The sequence below is a fragment of the Artibeus jamaicensis genome, unplaced genomic scaffold (genome assembly GCF_021234435.1).
Source record: "Artibeus jamaicensis isolate MK-2021 breed Jamaican fruit bat unplaced genomic scaffold, CSHL_Jam_final scaffold_2693, whole genome shotgun sequence".
NCBI lineage: Eukaryota > Metazoa > Chordata > Mammalia > Chiroptera > Phyllostomidae > Artibeus > Artibeus jamaicensis.
The window spans coordinates 982,138-1,001,979 of NW_026522033.1; the positions used below are offsets into that span (position 1 = coordinate 982,138).

Sequence of the window (19,842 nt, forward strand, 5' to 3'; positions counted from 1 at the left end):
TCTGATAGTGAAGATGAAGGCAGTGAGGATGCTGGCGATGGATGGTGATGGTGGCCATGATGGAGATGAAGATGATCATAGTGATGAAGGTCATGATGGAGATGGTGACAGTGATGGTGGTGACTGTGATGTTAATGGTGATGATGATGGAGATAGTGGTGATGACGATGATCATGGTGGCACTGACGGAGATGGTGACAATGGTGGAGGTGATGGTGATGACTGTGATGAGGATGGTAATAGTGGTGATGAAGATGATCATGGTGGTGACGATGATGGAGGTGATGGTGGTGATGATGGTAATGGTGATGATGGAGATAGAGGTGATGAAGATGATCATGATGTCCATGACAGATGGTGACAATAATGGAGGTGGTGATTAGTGATGATGGTGGTGACAGTGATGGAGGTGATGAGGATGGTGATGGTGGCGATGGCTGTGATGATGATCGTGGTGGTGACCACCGTGATGGTCACAGCGATGCTGATGGACACGGGCAACATGGCGGAGATGAGGAAGCCCCAGGAAGGCAGGAATCACGTCTCCTCCGCAGATGTGAACAGGTAGAGAGCCTCACCCAGCAGGGGATCTGTCAGATGCCTGAGCGCGTAAGAATAACAGCAGTGCCTAACCTTCCTGGACGCTTCCCGTAGGTCCGGCTCTCAGGGCGCTGCCTGGGGCAGGTCGGCTCCTCTCCGCCAACCCCTGCGGGGGAGGGGACTGTTCCTGCCGCCCTGCTCCACAGAGGTGTGGAGCCGCAGTGCCTGAGTAAGAGCCCTCGTGGGTGTGAACCTGAGCCCGTTACTTAACTTCTGGGTGTGAGTTTCCCGACTGCAAAGGGAGATAACCTTGGGTTTACTGGGGCGAGGCCCTACTGGCGAGTCAATACGCGTGTGAGAGCACCCGGCGCGGCGCTGGCTCACACAGCGTGACCATCCTGTGAGGATGTTACTGTGCCATCCCCGCCTCTCCGCCAGGAACGTCCGTACCCAAGCCGGTCTGGCCCAGGGCCCTTGCTCACCGGATAGTCTATGCCCAAGTCCAACTCGCCCGGGTTCAAGGCTACATCCTGGCTGGGGGACTCTGGCAGCTCTTTTGCTTTCTCGGAGCCTCTGGTTTCTTTTCTTTCTTTCTCTTTTTCCCATCCCTGTACTAGTCTCAGCCTCCCGAGGTGTTGGGGCGGCTTGGGCGAGGGAGCGCAGGGAAGGGCAGGACTCAGCACGTGGCACATGCTCAGTGAGCCAGCGTGACCACGACCACTCCTGGCTGCGCCTCTCTGTGCCCGATGCAATGTGGGCCCTTAAAACCCGTCCTCCCCACAGCCCTTCTTCAGAAGCAGGGACTCGGTCCCCCACTTCACAAGGACATGCATGCAGATTCCTGCCTTTGACCTTGGCCCGGGGTCCCAGGGATGGAGGTCTGTGGATGGGCTCGTCTCTGGACGGGCCCCTTCCCCTCTCTGGACCTCAGGGACTGCTTTGGGAGACCCCTCACCCTGCTCCCGGCTCCCACGGCCTCAGGCAGGAATCCGTTCCCTCTTTCTTCAGTCTCCCGGCCGGCCGAGCCTGGCTCACAGGTCCCGGAAGGTCAGGTTGCTGGCGCCCCCATCGTCCTGTAAAGGCCAGCAGGGTCCAGTTACTCGCTGTGGGGGGGCGGATACGACCGGGGGTCCTGATAGATGGACCGTCGGCCCCGCCAACAGGCGTAGCAGCACGCAGAGGATCGCTGTTCCCTCGGCCTCATTAAGCCCCAAGACTGAAATAACTGCTGACCCGGGAGGGCTCAGGGGACAGCCTCCGCCTGCATTCCCCTTGGCCCTCCCGGGTCCTCGGGGCTCGGAGGACGGCGCCCGGCTGGGAAGCAAAAGGTCTGCTTCACACAGCAGAGCAGGTGAACCCTAGCTCGGGGTCACCGGGGAGGGGGAGGCGCCCAGGTGAAGAAGCATCGCTCTCCTGGCCCCTCTCCACAAGCCAGGGCTGGGGGGCGGGGCCGCGGGGCGCTCTGGCCCAAGGTCTCTGCAGCCCCTGCCAGCTCTGGAGAAGCGGGTGCTTAATTATCTGGTCACTCTATCCCTGTTGGGACAGGCAGCTAAGCCCAAACATCTGGCCCCTGGGCCCAAGGCCAGGATGGGTGGCCAGCCCCCACCTACTACTGGCCCCGACGCGGGACACCTCCCACGGGGACAGCTGAGCCGGGTGCTGTGCCCGCCAGCTCGCAACAAGCGGAGAACAGTGCCTGCAGGGGCCTAGCGAGCTCGGCGAGGCAGGAGCCACGTTCCCGGGTGACAGCCATGCACACACGCTCTCTCTCAGCCACGCCGGAGCAGAGGGCCACCCCGTTATCAGAGACAGGGCGGTCTGGACCCGTCACTTCCCATGGGTAGTACGACTGTCCCCACAGAAAACACCAAAGGATCAAGTGGCCCCGGTCCGTGTTTCTGGCGGTTCCACTAGGGCGTCGGATCGGTGCTCTGGAAACGAGTCCTCCCAGCTCCCTGCACCTGCAGTGCAAGCTGGGGACCGGAGCTGGTCCAAAAAGCAGAATTTTGGGCGCCCCCCCAGCCCACCCCCTCGATCAGGCTGTGCATGTGAACAGCCTGGGTGGGTGGTTCGTGGAATGCTGCTGACGTCCCCGTCATGCCTGCGGCCAGCACTGAACAAGACGGTGTCCACGGAGGCCTCCAGGAAGCGCTGTCCCGCAATTGGGCTGCGGCGGCGGGGTTCTGCCGCAGGCTCCACTCTCTGCTCTGTGTCTTGGCCCTGACGTCTTCTGGGGTTTTGACCTTGTGGTTTGTAAGTGAGGTCGGTGGGACAATGGAGTGTGCTCTGGGAGTCCGGAGCCCCAGCTCCTGCAAAGTCCCGGGTCCCTGGCCTTCCTTCTGCCCCCAGGCAGGTGCCTGAATCCCCCGCTTCCTCGAGGGTCTGCCAGAGAGAACCATACTCAACAACAAATAGAGACAGACAGACAGATACGGGGATGTGGTAGAGACAGAGAGGGGAGAAAGAGAAAGCGTTTTTCCCATCGTTCTTTGTTAGAATTAAAAAAAAAAATCCTGCCCTGGCTGGTGTGGCTCAGTGGATTGAGTGCCAGGCTGCAAATGAAAGGGTCACCGGTTCGATTCCCAGTCAGGGCACATGCCTGGGTTCCGGGCCAGGTCCCCAGTAGGGGGCGCATGAGAGGCAACCACGCTTTGATGTTCCTCTCCCTCTTTCTCCTTCCCTTCTCCTCTGTCTAAAAATAAGTGAATGAAATCTTTAAAATAACCCTCCACGCACACATTTTTGATGGACACCCATGAATGTAGTAATTGGTCTCGTGTGCAAGTGTGGGGGTTCCCTAGCTGGGGGAACCCCAGCACTGCCTTGGCAATCACCAGCCCAGGTGCATTTTAGGGGTGCTGTGTAGGGAGGGGTGTTGGGAATCAGGCCAGAGCTGAGGCTGGACCCAGACTGACATCATTTTTTGGCTTTAGGATCTTTGAACAGTGGGTTTCCTGCGGGGGTCTCTTCTACAAGTAGGGAGTAGTGGGTCCTACGGTTCACAGTGCATGAGAGAGCTTTTTCTTTTCTTTTATTTTTTAAAGATTTTTTTGATTTATTTATAGAGAGAGAGAAAAACATCAGTGTGTGGTTGCCTTTTGTGCGCCCCCTACTGGGGACCTGGTTTGTAACCCAGGCATGTTCCCTGACTGGGAATCGAACTGGTAACACTTTGGTTCCCAGGCCAGTGTTCAATCCACTGAGCCACACCAGCCAGGGTGGGTTTTTCTTTTCAACTACAATTACAAGGTCAGTGTGTGTGTGTGTGGGGGGGGGAGGAAACAGCAGGGGAAACTTGGAAATGCCTATTTGTCTGTTTTAAGCAGGCTTATTGAAGTGAAATTTACATGCCATCAAATTAACCCTAAATCTTTACATGTCTAACTCAGTGGGTTTTTTTTAAATTATTTATTTATTTATCTTTAGAGGGGAAGGGGAGACAGAGAGAAATACCAATGTATGGTTGCCTCTCGTGTGTCCCCTGCTAGGAACTAGCCTGCAACCCAGGCATGTGCCCTGAGTGGGAATCGAACCGCAATCCTTTGGTTCACAGACCCACGCTCAATCCACTGAGCTACGCCAGCCAGGGCCCGGTGGTTTTTAATATATTCTGAGGATTGCACAACACTCACCACAATCTAATTTTATAACTTTCTCACCATCCCCACCACCCGCAAAGAGAAAAACCTGTACCATTAGCTGTCACCCCCAGCACCCCCGCCCCCGACAGTCACTAATCTCTGCGGATTTGCCTACTCTGCACCTTTCATATAAGCGGAATCCTGCATCAGATTGTGTCCTGTGGTGCCTCCTTTCCCTTCAAGATGTTTCCGAGGTCCGTCCATGACTCAGCACCCATCAGGGCTCTATTATGGGGGCGTGATATTCCATCGGGTGGACGGACCACATTTCAGGTATCCGTTCATTTGGTGATGAGTACCAGTGAACTCCGGGTTGTTTCCATTGTTGGCTACTGTGAAGAATGTTGCTACGAATCATGTTACATTCACAGGGACTGATGTTTCCATTTCTGTGGGCGGAGACCCGGGAGGAGCGGAATTGCTAGGCCACGTGGTACCTCTGCGTCTAACGTGAGGAGGACCTGCACACGGTGTCTCCCCCAACAGCTGCCCCCTTTACCCCACCCCAGCAGCACTGCAGTCACCCTTGTCCTTGTCCTCGTCCTCACCAGTGTCTGCCTTTGCCTGCCTTTTGATGAAGGCCCTCCCGTGGGTCTGAGGGCTTTTGCAGCCCCCACTTTCTGTCTTCATTTGGGTGCCCCCACTCCAGCCTCCTGCAAGGGAGGTGCGGCCACCGCACCAACGCACAGACGCACGCCCACACCACCTCACCTGCAGTCTCACACACACCTCCATGTTCTTACACACAAATGCACACTCACTGTCTCGCTCATGCTCACTCGCACTCCTTCACAGTCACACTCTGGAACTCTCATGTTTACACACACGGTCACACTCACATGTGCACACACACTCCTGCTCACTCACACCTACACACTCATACTCTTACGTGCTCGTGCACACACATGTTGGTACACGCACTTTCATGCTCTTGCAGCAGACTTGCTCTCACACAGAGACACACTCACACTCATGCTGATGCACACTCATACACACACACACACACCCCGAGCCCCCCACCCAAGGCCCCTTCGCCTGCTGATGACAGTGGGGATGACTCTGACACTTAAGAGCTGAGCCCTGCACAGGAGCTGCCCCAGGTTCGAGTCCCACCGCTGCCCTGACCTGCTGGCACCTTGGCTGCAGTGGACTGTCCCTGTTGACCTGTCACGGGCTCTGAGGGACCCAGCAGATGTGCCTGCCTGGAAGCTACCTGAGGAGGAGCTGCGGCATTAGTACTAAGTGTTACAACTAGTATTAGGTGTCAACTAACTAAGAGTTCATTAGTATCGCCCCCCTCACCCCCCAGGCCCTTCCTGGGCATTTCTGTCCTCCCCTGCCCCTGGGCCCCATCCCAGTCATTGTCACCTCCCAGTTAATCCTCAGCTGCTGTCACTAATTAACACCGTCTACAGCCACCCCCTGCCCCTCTGCTCATCGCCACTCACTCTCCCCCAGCACCACCCTTTTCTGGCACCTGCAGCTTTTTTGGGACACATTCTTGGCCTAATTGCCAGGGCTATTTCAGATTCATGGATAAGGTGGCAGGAGGTCCTAATCATGCTCTCCCACAGTGTGCCTACCCCCCCCTGCAGTGACCCCTACTCCAGGAAGCTCACCTGGATTGCCCACGACGGGCCCGTGTCCCCAGTTCTCTGAATTGCACCTCGATTCAAAGGGCCCTCGGGGTCACTCGGCACACACCGTCACACACTACCCCCCGGGCACCGGCGTGTGCGTACAGAGGCCAAGCAGAGAGTGACACCTGATCCAGCTCTGGTTGTAGCCTTGTGCTGGGCTGGCGGCCAAGCAGGGCACGGAGAGGAAGACAGAGTGTTTGCAAACAGGGCGGCTGCCAAGAGGGGCCGGGAGAGGGGGGAGGTGTGAAGGGGCAGGGGCCCAGCTGGTGACTGGCGGCGGCGCCAGCCCGCCCGGGTGACTGGCCTCCCCTTGCCACACACGCACTTGCAGCCTCATGGGCGCACAGAGACCGATCTGATGTCCACACACTGAGCGGGACTCGCACTCCAGCTTCCATTCCGGCCCTGCTCACACGTTCACACTGTGGCCACACACACAGGCTCAGACACGCATGCACTCGCAGATACACGGAAACGCACGCTGCAGCCCAGCTTCTGTGCCGGGCCACCCACTGCCAGGCACCTTCAGGGTCCCTTTAATCTGGCTCCTCCCACACCCGGATGTGCAGAAATGGGCCCCGGAGACCCCGACGCAGCGGCCTTGCCCCCCGACACACACAGCGCACCCAGAGCCAGCCTCCCGCACTGGCACCGGGGCAGGGTGCTGCATCTCTCTGTTCTCCCCCTTGTGCACAGTGTTCCTGCTGGTGCACACACACACACACACGCACGCACACACACACACAACATCCTTCCTTTTCTCAAGCGGACAGACCAACACGCGTAAAGAGACCGAAGTCTGGACTTTATTTGCAGACAGTGGCTGGGCTGAGAGGAGAAACCACCTTGTTGGGAGGGCGTCGCCCGGCCTGTGGGAGGAGGCGGGGGAAGTGCCGGGGAGCCAGGGAGACCCGAGGGGAGGAGACAGGGGTGAGGGAGCGCCAGGGGCTGCAAAGCCACAGGGGTCCGTTTGTCCAACAAGCCTTTGCTGCCCACCCACCCCGGCCAGGGCGGCCTGGGCCGCGAGGGTCACATCGGAGGACAGGACAGGCCAGGCTCCCCGCCGCCCAGGATCTCACGCTACGCAGGACGCAGGCGAACCTCAGGGGACTGAGTATCACAGAGGAGATTTGGTGGGAGCTCTACGTTGGGGGGGCCCTGCAGTGCCGCCCAGGGCAGGGGGTGTGGCCCCAGGAGAACAGAGGGGCAAGCATTTCAAGTTTGCAGGCGGTGAGGGTGTGAGCCACAGGCACCGCGGGCAAAGGAGGCAGCCAGTGCAAAGGCCCTGGGGCCATGGAGACAGGCGGGCATGGGCATGTAGGGACCTCAGACCCCCACAGGCCCAGGCAGGGAGATGGGAGACAGAAAGGGAAAAGCAAAGAGACAGAAACCAAACCAGGCAGGAGAGAAGCCCAAGGCCGCCACGGGAATGCCCAGGAGACCTCGGGATGTGGGACTGGGTTTCCCCTCCAAGCCTCCGGGGCAAGTGTGGGCCCGGCTGCCCCTGCCCTTCTCACTCCCCACCCTTCCCACCCCCCTCGTCCACCTCTTCAGCCTCCCCGTCCCGCTGCCTCCAGGGCCGTCCCAGGTAGCCCTGGACGGAGGTCACAGAGCTCCTCTTGCGGGGGTGGGGGTCCAGCAGCCCCCACAGGAGGGTGTCTGCGGCCGGCGTCAGGCCCACCCAGGGCTGGGGCCGGTCCTCCGGCTGGCCCGAGGTCTGCCAGAGGAGGAAGTCCTCGTAAAAGGGGTCGGCCTCGGCCAGGGGCTGGTCCCAGGGGAAGTAGCCGGTGAGAAGGCAGAACAGCAGGACCCCCAGCGCCCAAGCGTCCAGGGCAGGCTGGATGGGCAGGCCCTCGGGCAGGGGCGGGGGCGCGCAGAGCTCGGGGGCCGTGTAGGGGATGGGCGGCCCGGTCAGGCGGAGCAGCGTCCCGCGGGGCCGCGTGTGGCCGAAGTCGGTGAGCTTCACCCGCCGGCAGTCCGGGTCGCACACCAGCACGTTCTCGGGCTTGATGTCGCGGTACACCAGGCCGTGGGAGTGAATGTACTCCAGGGCGGAGGCCAGCTGGGCCGCGCAGCGCTGGGCTGCGGAATGCGGGAGGCCCACCTGCGGGGCAGACGCATCGGTCAGGGCCGCTGTCCCTCCCGGGGATACAGCTTCTCCCCAGGGAGCAGGCCCAGGAGCAGGAAGGGCCTCTAATAGGTTGGCCCGGTGAGCCCTGGTGTGGCCCCCTGAAGCCCCGCGAGGTGTGGTGGGGGCCAGCGTGACTTCAGGAGGGCCGGTGGGTCCAGGGGTCAAAGTGTCAGCTCCGTGGTGTGAGCAAACCCCACAGGGGACTGGCAGTTCCGTGACACCTGTGGACCCGACAAGGGGCGTCAGAGGCCAGCAGGCCTGCTGAGACTCAATCTGGTGAGTGTGCTCTCTGCGTCCAGACAGGTCAGGGTCACTTCCGAGAGACCCAGGGAGATGCCCGGGGACCCCCTGGGGCTCTGTGTACCCCACCTTGGGCTGGATGAGGGTGATGAGGTCCCCGTGCAGGACGGGCTCGGTCAGGAAGCTGTAGGAGTCGGCGGACTCGATGGCGATGCCATAGGCCGCCACCACGGCCGGGTGCGTGCCCAGCGAGAGGCCCACGCAGAACTCGTACAGGAAGCCGCGGAGGGAAGTGGAGGTCTTCGGGAGCTGCTTCAGCGCCAGGGGCGTGCCTGGGGTGGGGGCAGAGACGGGTGTGGGGACAGTGGGAGCGGAGGGGGGGTCACCCTTGCTGGCTGGCCAGCAAGCGTCTTCTTCATACCCCATCTCCACCTCCTCCAATTCCTGCCTCCCCGCCAAGCCGACCCTCAATCATAGTAACAGCATTTAGTGAGTTTCTTCCGCTCTGCCCTCTTCAAGTCCGTTGACCGGGAGCTGATACTGTGGAAACGAAACTTGGAGCCCCCAGTGACCTACCGCGGCTCCTGGGTTCAGCACCCTCCGGCCGAAAAGCCCTGTCCCAGGCAGTGGTGGAGGGGAACATGCTTAGCACTGGTATTAATTAGATTCCCTGAAGGAATTTTTAGGAGTCCCATCACCCGCGGAAACAGCTCACTGGAGCCTGAGCTCTCTCTGCAGTTGTACTGCCACACCTGCCAGGGTGCAGCCTCGCTCAGGGGAAGGCCCCGGGTGATGGAGGAAGGTGACTTTCTCCCCTGAAATGTCGACCATCCCCCTCCCACTCTCTCCACTGCTGGATGCAGCAGCCAGAGGCCTCGGCCACCCCCACAGCCCCTTCTGTTCTGCTGAGCTCTGCCCCCCTGGGCCAGCCGGCGTCCAGGACGGCTCAGCCTGCGCCCTTTACAGCCCTTTGGGCCCTGCCGAGGCTCCCGCCTCTGAGTTCTACGATGACCCGAGTTTGTGTCTGTCTTTTTCTTTGTTCTGGGATGAATCATGTCTCCCAAATTCCTATGTGGAAGGCCTCACCCCTGACACCATGAAGTCAGAGGGTGGTCCCTAGTCCAATCTGGGGATGTTAGGGCACAGGCACTCACAGAGGGGCGACCACGCGAGGACCCAGGAGGACACGGCCATCTACAAGCCAAGGAGAGAGGCCTCAGGAGGAACTGACCCTGCTCACACCTTCACCTCGGACTTCCAGCCCCCAGGACCAGGAGGAAATAGATTCCTGCTCTTCCAGGGGCCCTGGCTCTGGCTCTGGGGCAGCCCCGGGGGCTCCAGGCAGGCTTACAGACCCCCGTCTGGGTCCCCAGCACCACCCAGGGTAGGCTGAACCCCCAGGGGAATGCAGAAGGTGAGGCTGGACTGACACTGATTCCAAGTGCCACCCATAGTGTCTCAGTGTCATGCGGGGGGCGGGGCGCAAAAGGCGTGCACACACCAGGCAGAAAGAGCCCAGGTCGGGGCCGGGTGTCCAGCCTTGCTAGGTCCCCAACTCACACCCTGGCTTAGGCGCATCCTTCCAGTATCCGCTGAGCCGGCCACCTGTGCGGCGCACGGGGTGGGGGACCTCTGCTCCCGGTGGTCCCGGCAATGACAGGCATGGCCTGCGCTCAGAGAGCCTGTGCCGAGAACTCACAGCTCGGATGGCAGGGGCCAGACGGATTCAGCTCTGCGGGCTCCGCGGCCCCGGCCGGTCTCCGCCGGGGCCAGTGCCTCCACCCCCCTGCACCCCCCACCTCTGTCCCCAGGCCCAGTACCTTTCTGCCGGTGGGTGACCAGCAGGACCCGGCCGAAGCGGCCCTGGCCCAGGGGGCGCACTTGCTGGTAGAGCTCGTCCACCTCAGCCTGGACCAGGGTCTGGGCGCTCAGGGCCAGCATGTCTTCCAGGGCCAGCGCCGCCTCCTGGCCTTGCTGCAGCTCCTCCACTGTGAGACCCCCCAGGTCCTCCTCAGCTCCGTTCTCAGCTGCCCCTTCCTCCATCTGCTGCCCCTCGGGCTGTTTTCCCTGCATGTCTGCAGGGCAGAGCGCAGAGGGTGACCCAGACCCTAGCGTGGAAGGGCCGGAGGCCTGGACTCTCAGCCTGAGGGAGGAGGGGCTGGGGCTGCAAGAGTTGGACCCCAGGCCTCTCAGGGGCCTGGGGAACGGCTCCCAGGTGCTTGGCTGCTGCTTGGGACCCAGGCGTCCCCCGGGCCCTGGTGTGCACGGCCCCGCCCTCCCCGGCCCCCGGGGGCCAGAGAGCACCTGTTTGCGTGCTTAGGAGAAAGAGGCTGCTCATCCACCCCCTGGGCCCAAGTCTGTTTGCTTTGGAAACAAGATGGGGGTGTCTCGAGTTATCTGGTTCATCTTTCACCCTCGGGCCATCGGGTGGCTGTGGGGGCGGGGGGAGGGACATCTGTGATCTCGGGCTTGACCTCACCCCAACTGGAAACTAGTTTCCCCGCTGGTCAAATGCCTCTGATGGAGAGGGAGACTGAGTCACGAGGGACCGTGCCAGAGACCTCCCTCACACGCAGGAGTCCAGGTCCCCGGGCCCTTCTCCCTCAGACCCAGGAGCTTAGGACCCCCAGCCCCTTCTCCCTCAGACCCCAGAGCCCAGTCCCCCAGCCCCTCCTCCCTCAGACCCAGGAGTCAGGGACCCTGGTCCTGTCTCTCCTGTCACCTATACAGCTCACGCATCTTGAGACCCCCCAGACTCCGTGTCCCTAACACTCAACCACTCTCCAGCCTTAACATCCAGCTCCTGCTGCCCCGAGGGACCCAGGACGCTGACCACCTGCCTAGCTTCACTCTCAGGTGCTGTCCACGTCAGCCCCGTTAACCCTTGCCCCCTCCTGACCTGGCCTCCGACCTCCGGATCTCACCTTCTCCAAGGCTTGCCTGACCCTTCGGCTGCCCGCTGTGGTCAGTGTCCAGCACTTAGAGCCGATGCCAGCAGAGGCCTGCCCAGGAGCAAGACCCCGCCCCCACCTAGGGGTCTTAAGCCCGCCCCTGGCCCCGCCCCCTCCATCCCACTAGGGACAGAGCGACATCGTGTGTTGACTCCCAGAAATGGCTGTGGCTGGACAAATGTCCCAGACCTGGGAGCTCAGTGTCGCATCCATCCAACCCAGGGGACCCCCAGCCCCCTCCTCCCTCAGACCCAGGAGTCCAGGCCCTCTGCCCCTCCCCCCACCTCGGGCCCAGGAGGCAGGACCACCTGTAGAGGGTGAAGTCATTTCTCTGCGGAGCCCCTGCCTTGACCTTACCGCCCGCCCCCCCCCCCCGGCCCCCAGCTCCCAATCAGCCCCCCAATGACAGGTCAGACACAAGTGTTGCTGACGGGTGTCCTGGGGACCACACACTGGGGTGCCTTTGGGGAGAGGATGAGACAACGGGATTCCAGAATGATGCCGTGAGAGATGACCTCAGACTTGGGGCCGAGGGGAAGCAGGTGCTGGACAACTGGGAAGAGAGGGGCGTGAGGGGAGGGGGGCAGGAGGGTCAGAAGCTGAGCCCTTAGACCTCACGCTTGGGGGGAAGCTGCGCCCGGGACCCGGGTCTGAGCGAGGCGGATTGCGCGCCTGTGCGGTTGCACCCACCACTCAGGTTTACAGCGAGGTGACAGATGCAGACTCAATTCTTTTAAAATCAGCTTTTACTTAATACCTTTAGATTTTTAGAACAGTTGCAAACATGGGGCTGAGCACTCCCGTGTCCCCTCGCCCACGCCCCCACCGGGCCAGGGACTCTCGGCCAAGGGCGCATTTGTCCAAGGCCAGACATTCTCGATCAAACGCGTCTTATCTCCCTGGGCCTTTCTGCCAACAACCTCTTTCTGCCTCAGGGTTCAGCCCAGGACACGGGAGTTGCGTTGAGTGAACCCACATTTTATTTATTTATTTTTTTACAAAAGCACGCAGGGCAGCGTCACGGGAGTAAACACAGTCCCTGCCAAAGTCCCTAGCCTGGGGCAGGGCTGCTCCGTTGGGTGCTGGAGAGCCATCCAGGCCAGGGTGCCCCTGAGCCGGGGCGGCCACCTGCCACGTGCTCTGTGGGTGCGAGCAGGCGCGGGGCGCTCGAATGTGGGGGCAGAAGTGAGCGGAACGTAGGGACAGGAGACCAAGGCCTCGTTGGAGCGCCCGAGAGAGGCCGGGAGCGCAGGGAGGCCCGACCCGCGCTCGGGTGCAGTTCCCGGCGGGGCCGGAGAGGGCGCAGGAGGGCGCTGCCGGGGAAAGGAACCCAGGACCTGCGAAGCTGCGCCCCTGCGTGCACGTGCGTGCGTGTAGGTGTGTGCGTGCGTGCACGTGCGTGCGTGCAGGTTCAGGCCCACAAAGGATGCGGGGCTCCCCCAGAGTTATCCGGGGCTCAGGGACGTGGGGCAGGTGAGCGGAGGCGGAAGTTTCCAAGGTGTCAGATCCTGCAAGTCCAGATTTGGTGCCGCGGACAGTGGGAGTCATGCAAGATCTTAGAGGAGAGGAGGGGCCTCGTCAGGACTCTTAGGTCCCCGCAGCGCAGAAATGCATCTACAGGGGAAACAGCGCCTTTGTTCAAGCAGACACATTCAGGAGAGAAGGAAAAGGGAGGGTGCTTGGGGAGGAGGGGCTGGGGGCCAGGGCCCCCCTGGGTCTGAGGGAGGAGGGGACAAGGGTCCTGGGCTCCCAGGTCCTCAGTAGGGAGGGTGCACCCAAGTCTGGCTTCCAGCAGAGAGGGAGACATGCAATGTATTCCCTCTCCGTCCTCACCCAAGCAGCTGTCTCTCCATCCAGGTGGCGGTGGAGGCTGGGGGAGGGGACTTTGGCTCAGGCTCTGGCCACCTGTCTCAGTCACCTGGTCTGGGAGTTCCCCCATCTGTCCCCATCCTCCCGCCACCTTGGTCACCGTCCTCCTCCTCCTCTGTCCACTCCTCCAGGCTTGACCCCCCCTCCTCCTCCTCTTCCCCATCCTCACCGGACATACCCCCCAAGTCCCCAGGTGCCCCTCTGTCCCCCTGCAGCCCCCAGTCATCCCCCAGGAAGTTCAGGACAGCCAGTGGGGAGCTCCTGGTCTCAGGATCCAGGTCCAGAAGCCCCCGGAGCAGGGCCAGAGCCGGGGCTGCGAACTGGTCCCAGGGGGGCGGCGGTTGAGGTGGCTGAGGCCTGGTGGTCATCCAGCCAGCAAAGGCCTCGAACTCGGGGTCGGGGGCCAAGGCCACGTCCCACGGGAAACAGGCTGTGGCCGCGCAGAAGAGAAGCACCCCCAGACCCCAGGAGTCCAGGGACGGTCGGAGGGGCAGCGTGTCAGGGGGCAGCAGGAGACAGAGCTCCGGTGGGGCGGAGGGCAGTGGCCCCGGCGGGGGAGGGGTGGGACTGCCCTCGGGCCGGGTCAGCCCCAGGTCTCCTAGGGCCACGCGGCTGCAGCCGGGGTCAAACACCAGCACGTTGTCGGGCTTCACGTCTGCGTGGACCAGCCCCCGGCTATGGAGGAAGTCCAGGGCTCCGGCTAGCTGGGCCATCACCCGCTTCACCAGCAGCTCCGGCAGACCCTGGGGTCAAGGAGAGAAGGCGGAGGTCAGGGTGCCTGGGTTCCCTCTTTATTTTGCTTCTTGAGGTTCAGGAACCCAGAACCCCAGACCACTGGCTCCCTTGTGTTCCTGTCACTTTCCCTCCGACACTTTCTCCAGATCATCCTCAAGTGCAAAGGGACCCTCGGCTGCAACGGGACCCTCCACTGCAAAACCCCAGCTCAAGACCAAACCCCAGCTCTAACCAGAAGGGCTTTTAGCCTCCATCACACTTGCTCCTGACCCTAACACTCAAACCCATTCCTTGCATTTCTTATTCACCGCCTCTAAACTGACTACTCCAATCCCCTCCAATGAGAACACAAACCCTCACCTTATTTTTTATTGTATTTATCTTTTAGAGAGAGGGGGCAGGAGGAGAAGGGGAGAGAGAAATATCGATGTGTGAGAGAAGCATCTGGGTTGCCTCTCATACACCCGCAACTGGGGACCTGGCCCACGACCCAGGGATGTACCCTGACTGGGAATGGAACCAGTGACTTTTCAGTTCACAGGCCAGCACTCAATCCACTGAGCCACACCAGGCGGGGCAAACTCCATACTTTCTACTTAATCCCATGCTAATTTAGATCCCACCTCCGGCTCAGACCTTGCTCTAACTCTCACAGTTCACTCCGTCGATTGAGCAACAGATCTATCCACCCAGGCAGCCAGCCGGCACCCCATCCATCAAGCCAGCTATCCACCCAACAGTCTAGTCTGCAGTGGTTCTATTCAACGTCCATGCCACCAGCCACTCAGCAGCCCCATAATTTAATCAATTATTTAATATCCAAAATCCATCCATTCGTTCTTCCCTGACTTCCTTCCATCCATCCATCACCCCTCATCCATCCATCCTTCCTTCCTTCCTTCCTTCCTTCCTTCCTTCCTTCCTTCCTTCCTTCCTTCCTTCCTTCCCTCCCTCCCTCCCTCCCTCCCTTCCCTCCCTCCCTCCCTCCCTCCCTCCCTCCCTCCCTCCCTCCCTCCTTCCTTCCTTCCTTCCTTCCTTCCTTCCTTCCTTCCTTCCTTCCATTCATTCCCAACCCAAACTCAAACCCAAAGCCTGTTCCCAAAGCTGGTCCACCCTCATCTTCATACTCAAGCGCTCCCAAAGTCTCATGGATTTAGCTGACCCGGTCTCTTTCCTAGAGGAGGAGACCGGGTCAGCCCCTCTCCAAGGTGATCGGTACACGTATCCTCAGCACCCTCTGCCTCACTCTGCACCCCACCCGTGCTCTTCTCCACCCCATTCCCGGTCTGTAATCAACCCTAAACTGAGCCCATCCGATCCACTCATGTCCCCACTCCCACTTCCACCACTAACGAGAACCCCAGCTCCGTCTGTGCACCCACCCCTTCATCAGACGTAGTCCTCTCTCAAGCCAACCCCAAACCCTGCCCATCCAAGCTCGTGTTTGGATGAATTAGGGTTAGGGTCAGACATGAGATCACACAGGATGTCGTTTCGGGGGCTTAGGGTGGAGCTAAGCTGGGCAATGACTTCAGGGTCGGGGTTGGGAATAGACGTGAGCTTTTGGACCCAGCCGCGCTCGGGATAAGCAGTCCCAACGTCGCGCCCCGCCCGCCTCACCCTGTCCTGTAGCATCCCGCTGAGGTCCCCGCAGGGCGCGTATTCCTGGGCAAAGGCGAAGTGCCGGGGGGTCTGCAGCGGCCCCGCCAGGGTCTGGAGCAGGCCCGGGTGTGCGGAGACGCAGCGGCCTACGCAGAACTCCCTCAGGAAGGTGGCTCTCAGGACGGAGTCCCGGCGTAGAAGCTTCAGGGCCACGGTCGGACCTGCCAGGGAGACGGGGAAGGAAGGGGAGACTTAGGGCGCTCTGGCCTTGCTGTGTGGTGTCAGGCAAGTCTCACACCCTCTCTGGGTGGGGGCTCTGGTTCTCAGAAGGTCACAGGGCTCTCTCAACTTTCCGAGAGCTCCGATCAGGAAGGCCACCCCCCGGCCCAGTCCCCTCGGCCCCAGATCCAGATGCTCCGTGTCTGGGCAGCTTCTGAGAACCGTCCGGGGGGGAGTCCTGGCGTGCACCTTTCGGTAGCCGAACTCACCCCCCTGTCGAGGCTGAGCAAGGAGAACTCGGCCATAGGAGCCGGAGCCGAGCTTTCGGATGAGGCGATACTGGGCTCGCAGGTTCCTCTCTGTGGTCACCCTGGGGGCTGTCAGCTCCACCAGCCGCCGGAGGGCCGTGTCCGTGTCCTCCTGAGGGGGAGGGACAGGGGTGGGTGGGGACAGGCTGAGTCTTGGACCCACTGAGAGCGGGGAGGCAGATTGGAGGCCAACTCCTGGCCTGATGTGGGGGGTCAGAGGGTGGGGTCACCGTCCCCAGAGAGGAGGATGAGTCACAGTGACTCACCCAGCCTCGGGACACCTGCTATTGTGTCCTGGCGGGGGTGAGGGGTGACTGCCTCAGGGACCCCACCCACTGACATCTGTGGGAGCCCACGGACCCCCCGGCTTCAGCTGGAACTGCGTCCTCCCTGACACAGCCCCCTGCTCTGCCCGCCCGCCCGCCTCCATGTTCCTCGCCCCTGGGCTTTCTGTCCCCAGTCGCTGAGCCCATTTCTCAGCGGCCTTGGCCTTGCTGTGTGTCCTTGAGTTTGTCTCATTCTGGGTCTGTGATGTTTCTCCATTTCCCCGTCACTTCTGTCTCTTCCTTGGACCCTCTGGGTCTGCTCCCTGGCCCTGGCCCTCTCTCTGTCTCCGTCTTTCTCTCTCTCTCTCTCTTCCTCCCTCGAGCCCCATCTCTCACCTCTGAGTCCCCATCCTCGTGGTTCTCAGGATCCCTGTGCTGCATCTCAGGGTTGCCTGGTGTCCGCTGGCCCTTGGGCTCCCCCTCGTCTGGGCTCCCCCAAAAGATGACTGGCCCACTCAAGTCCACTGCACCCCACTGGTCCAACGTCTGGGAGCTCGTCCGAACAGGTCTGCCTCGGTCTCCCTGGCGTCTCTGGGAGTCTCCCTGAGTCCCCTCTTCTCTCTGTCACCCCTCGGTGTCTGTGGGTCCAGCTCTGTATGATCCTGTGGGCGTCTCTCACTGCCTCTCACCCTCTCTTCCTCTCCCTCCCCCTCCCTGTCGTCGCCTGGCCCTCCTCTGCTCTCGGGTTTCCCTGGGGGGCCTCCCTGCCGTGTCTCTGTCAGCCCCTGGCTCCGCTCTCCTGTCAACACACTGTCTTCACCGCGGTTGCTGCGGTCCGTGGTCCGGGATGTCCCGGCTCTGCTGTCCCCTCCCCTTCTCCATTTCTCGGTTTTCCCTTCACTCTGGCTCCCTGTGGCCTCCTCTCCCGGGTCCCTCTCTCTCTCTCTGTCTCCCCTCCTGTCTTTGTTCCCAACTCCCGCTCAGAGCCTTTTGTCCCTCCCTTCTTCTGGGCCTGGGACAGGGGTGTGTGTGACAACTCAGAGACATCCTGTCCCCCCACACACCCCTCCCTCACCCCCTCCGACCTGCTGCTCCCCTCCTCCCCCTTCCAAACTTAGACCAGCCTGGAGTCTGGGCTGTAGTCCCAGGACAGAGGGGACAAAACATGTTGTGACCCCCCCCAGGGACCAGGCCTGAGTGCTGCAGGAAAAGGGGAGACAGGCCCCTCACAAGCCTTACCTGGCCTGGATGACGTGGAGCTCTGTGCATTCTGGCTCTTCCCCGGGCACGGAGTGCTGGGCTGAGGGGCCAGGGAGGCCATTCCTGAAGTGCCGCATCATGGCACCAGGGGTCCAGGCCCCCAGCCCCACCTCCGTCAGACTCAGGAGTCCAGGCCCCCGGACCCTCCTCCCTCAGACCCTGGAGTCCAGGCCCCCAGCCTCTCCTCACTCAGACCCAGGGGTCCAGGCCCCCAGACCCTCCTCCCTCAGACCCAGGGGGTCCAGGCCTCCAGCCCCTCCTCCCTCAGACCCTGGAATCCAGGTCCCCAGCCTCTCCTCACTCAGACCCAGGGGTTCAGGCCCCCAGCCCCTCCTCCCTCAGACCCTGGAATCCAGGCCCCCAGCCCCTCCTCCCTCAGACCCTGGAGTCCAGGCCCCAAGCCCCTCCTCACTCAGACTCAGGGGTGCAGGTCCCTAGTTTCTCCTCCCTCAGACCCAGGAGCTCAGAGCTCAGAAATGTGTGTGCAAAGCGCTTCTCCCACGTCCTCAGCACTGGCTCCGAGCCAGGCTTGGAGAGGGGGCCAGTCCTTCACACAGGACCCTCCCAGCCACCCGACAAAGATGGGGACTTCTCCCCAGTTCACAGAGCAGGAAACTGAGGTTCCGAGAGCCAGATCGCCTTACACGGGCTGGAGGTGTCGGCAGGACCTGGGCCAGGCTGAGTCAGGGCCCTGAGGTCGGCCCGGCTCAGCTTTCACCACTACTACAGCCTGCTATTAATAAAGACCGCAGCGCCCGTCACCGACACTCTGGAAGGATCCCCGGAAACTGGCTTCAGTGTTGCGCCTGGGGCCCCGGGTGGGGGCGGGGCCGGGTGGGACAGGGGAGGGGGCAGAGGGAAAATGTCCTTTGCTCTTTGAGGTTCGATTGTGCAGAACTGCCAATATACAGGAAAGGTAAGAAGAGCCACCAAAGAACAGTCTTCAGCCACTGACTGACCTCACCACCAAGAACTGCATGCCCCCCTTTATCTACTTTCTTAGAGGGGTGGGGCGGGGGGGGCGGGGAGAAATCAACTATTTTAAAGTAAATTACAGCCTATGGAAAAACTTCGGGGTGAGATGACAGGCTGCCCGATGTTTGCTTTCAAACACTCCCGCCAAAGAAATGCAACCTGGCACAGGCGCTGGGAGCGTAGTAACAGGCCCACGGGCTTGTTGATACTTGACAACAAAGGGCTCCCTTTTTCTTTTTTGTTTGTGGGTCTGCCGAACGTGTTTCCCTCACGAGAAAGCTCCACGCCATCCAAAGAAGCTACAGGCGACATACTACATTGTTGCGGCAACAATGTGGGTTTTCAGCTCCGTGGAAAGCTAGGGTGTCCTGGCCGGGTGGCTCAATGGGTGGAAGCGTCTTTCTCCTGTGCACGAAAAATTTGCGGGTTCTGCCCCCCACCCTGTGGGGGTGTGGGGGGCGTATGGGAGGCAACCAATCAGTGTTTCTCTTTCATCACAATGTTTTTCTCTCTCTCTCCCTTCTTCTCGCTCTCTCTCAAATCAATAGACATATCCTCGGATTAGGATTAAATCTGAAAAATCAGGGTCATTTCCAGCCCGACTAGGACACTGAGAGTCCCAATGCGGGGGCCTTAACTCTTCCTTAAAGTCAGCTGCTCCCCCCCCCACCCCCGTCCGTGTCCAGTTTTCCTGAATTGGGAGGAGTCAGGGGGCCTTTTATCACGCTGCCTTCTGGGTTACTCGAATTTTCCTTCCAGCGTCTGTTACCTGTTCAGACATAAAAGCAATGACATAATGCGGACTATGACTAGTCCCTGCTATCAGGTGCCGGGCCCTGACTCTCTCTCTCTTTTAAAAATTCATTCGTGACCTTGCGGAGTGCCCCTGGCAAGGTCTGCCCTGGGAGAATGACGGTTTCCAGTTTACTGGTGGGGACAGGCGTTTGGGCGGCAGCCCCAGGGAGGCGCAGCCGGGATGACAGGCCCCGGTGACCGGCACCGGCTGGAGTGCAGCGCCTCCCTCCGGACTCGCCGGGAGTCCGCACGGCAGTTCTGCCTCGCCAGGCAGCGCCGAAAGGTCAGGACGCGGCGCGGCCACCTGGGACCCCAGAAGCCGGGCAAGCGCACGGGGCGCGCGGGCCTGGGCCCTCCAGAGCCCGCCCAGCACACACACCCCCCGCGGAGAGGCTCGTCGATGATCCCGAGAGCTTTGCACCTCCCCATTTAGCAACGGCCACTCGGCGGGGTCACCCGGAGTGACCTGGAGAGGCGGGTGTGGGCGGGCGCGGCTCCAGCCTCGGCCGCCGCACGCACACACCCCTCTCAGCAGCTGGGCTCTGCGCCTCCTGCCGCCAGCGCGGGCCCAAGGGCGCCTTCTGGTGACCCCTCCGGGCTGCCCCGCCCCCGCCCCCCGCCCCAGGGCCAAGCGTCCCACCCGGTGTGCTTCAGTTTCCTCCTTATCTAC

At 61.2% G+C, this 19,842-nt stretch overlaps 2 protein-coding genes across 4 annotated transcripts; both read right to left on the reverse strand.

Annotated features, from left to right (window-relative positions):
- Positions 1 to 7,183: 7,183 nt before the first annotated feature.
- Positions 7,184 to 11,181, reverse strand: SBK2 (SH3 domain binding kinase family member 2). Of its 2 annotated transcripts, none has more exons than XM_053656751.1 (4): positions 11,117 to 11,181; positions 10,013 to 10,300; positions 8,322 to 8,524; positions 7,184 to 7,925 (listed from the first exon to the last, which is right to left on the reverse strand). In XM_053656751.1, exons 2-4 carry the CDS (start codon positions 10,263 to 10,265, stop codon positions 7,335 to 7,337), a joined length of 1,047 nt encoding a protein of 348 aa, XP_053512726.1. In that variant the 5' UTR covers positions 10,266 to 10,300; positions 11,117 to 11,181; the 3' UTR covers positions 7,184 to 7,334. The 2 variants fall into 2 exon arrangements, with proteins under 2 accessions (XP_053512726.1, XP_037015716.2); XM_037159821.2 differs by having other exon boundaries at positions 10,013 to 10,267; positions 11,117 to 11,180.
- A 744-nt stretch (positions 11,182 to 11,925) lies between these two features.
- Positions 11,926 to 18,183, reverse strand: SBK3 (SH3 domain binding kinase family member 3). Of its 2 annotated transcripts, XM_053656746.1 has the most exons (5): positions 18,047 to 18,183; positions 17,382 to 17,442; positions 15,838 to 15,988; positions 15,368 to 15,570; positions 11,926 to 13,755 (listed from the first exon to the last, which is right to left on the reverse strand). In XM_053656746.1, exons 2-5 carry the CDS (start codon positions 17,409 to 17,411, stop codon positions 13,054 to 13,056), a joined length of 1,086 nt encoding a protein of 361 aa, XP_053512721.1. In that variant the 5' UTR covers positions 17,412 to 17,442; positions 18,047 to 18,183; the 3' UTR covers positions 11,926 to 13,053. The 2 variants fall into 2 exon arrangements, with proteins under 2 accessions (XP_053512721.1, XP_053512720.1); XM_053656745.1 differs by having other exon boundaries at positions 17,382 to 18,183.
- Between the last annotated feature and the right edge of the window lie 1,659 nt (positions 18,184 to 19,842).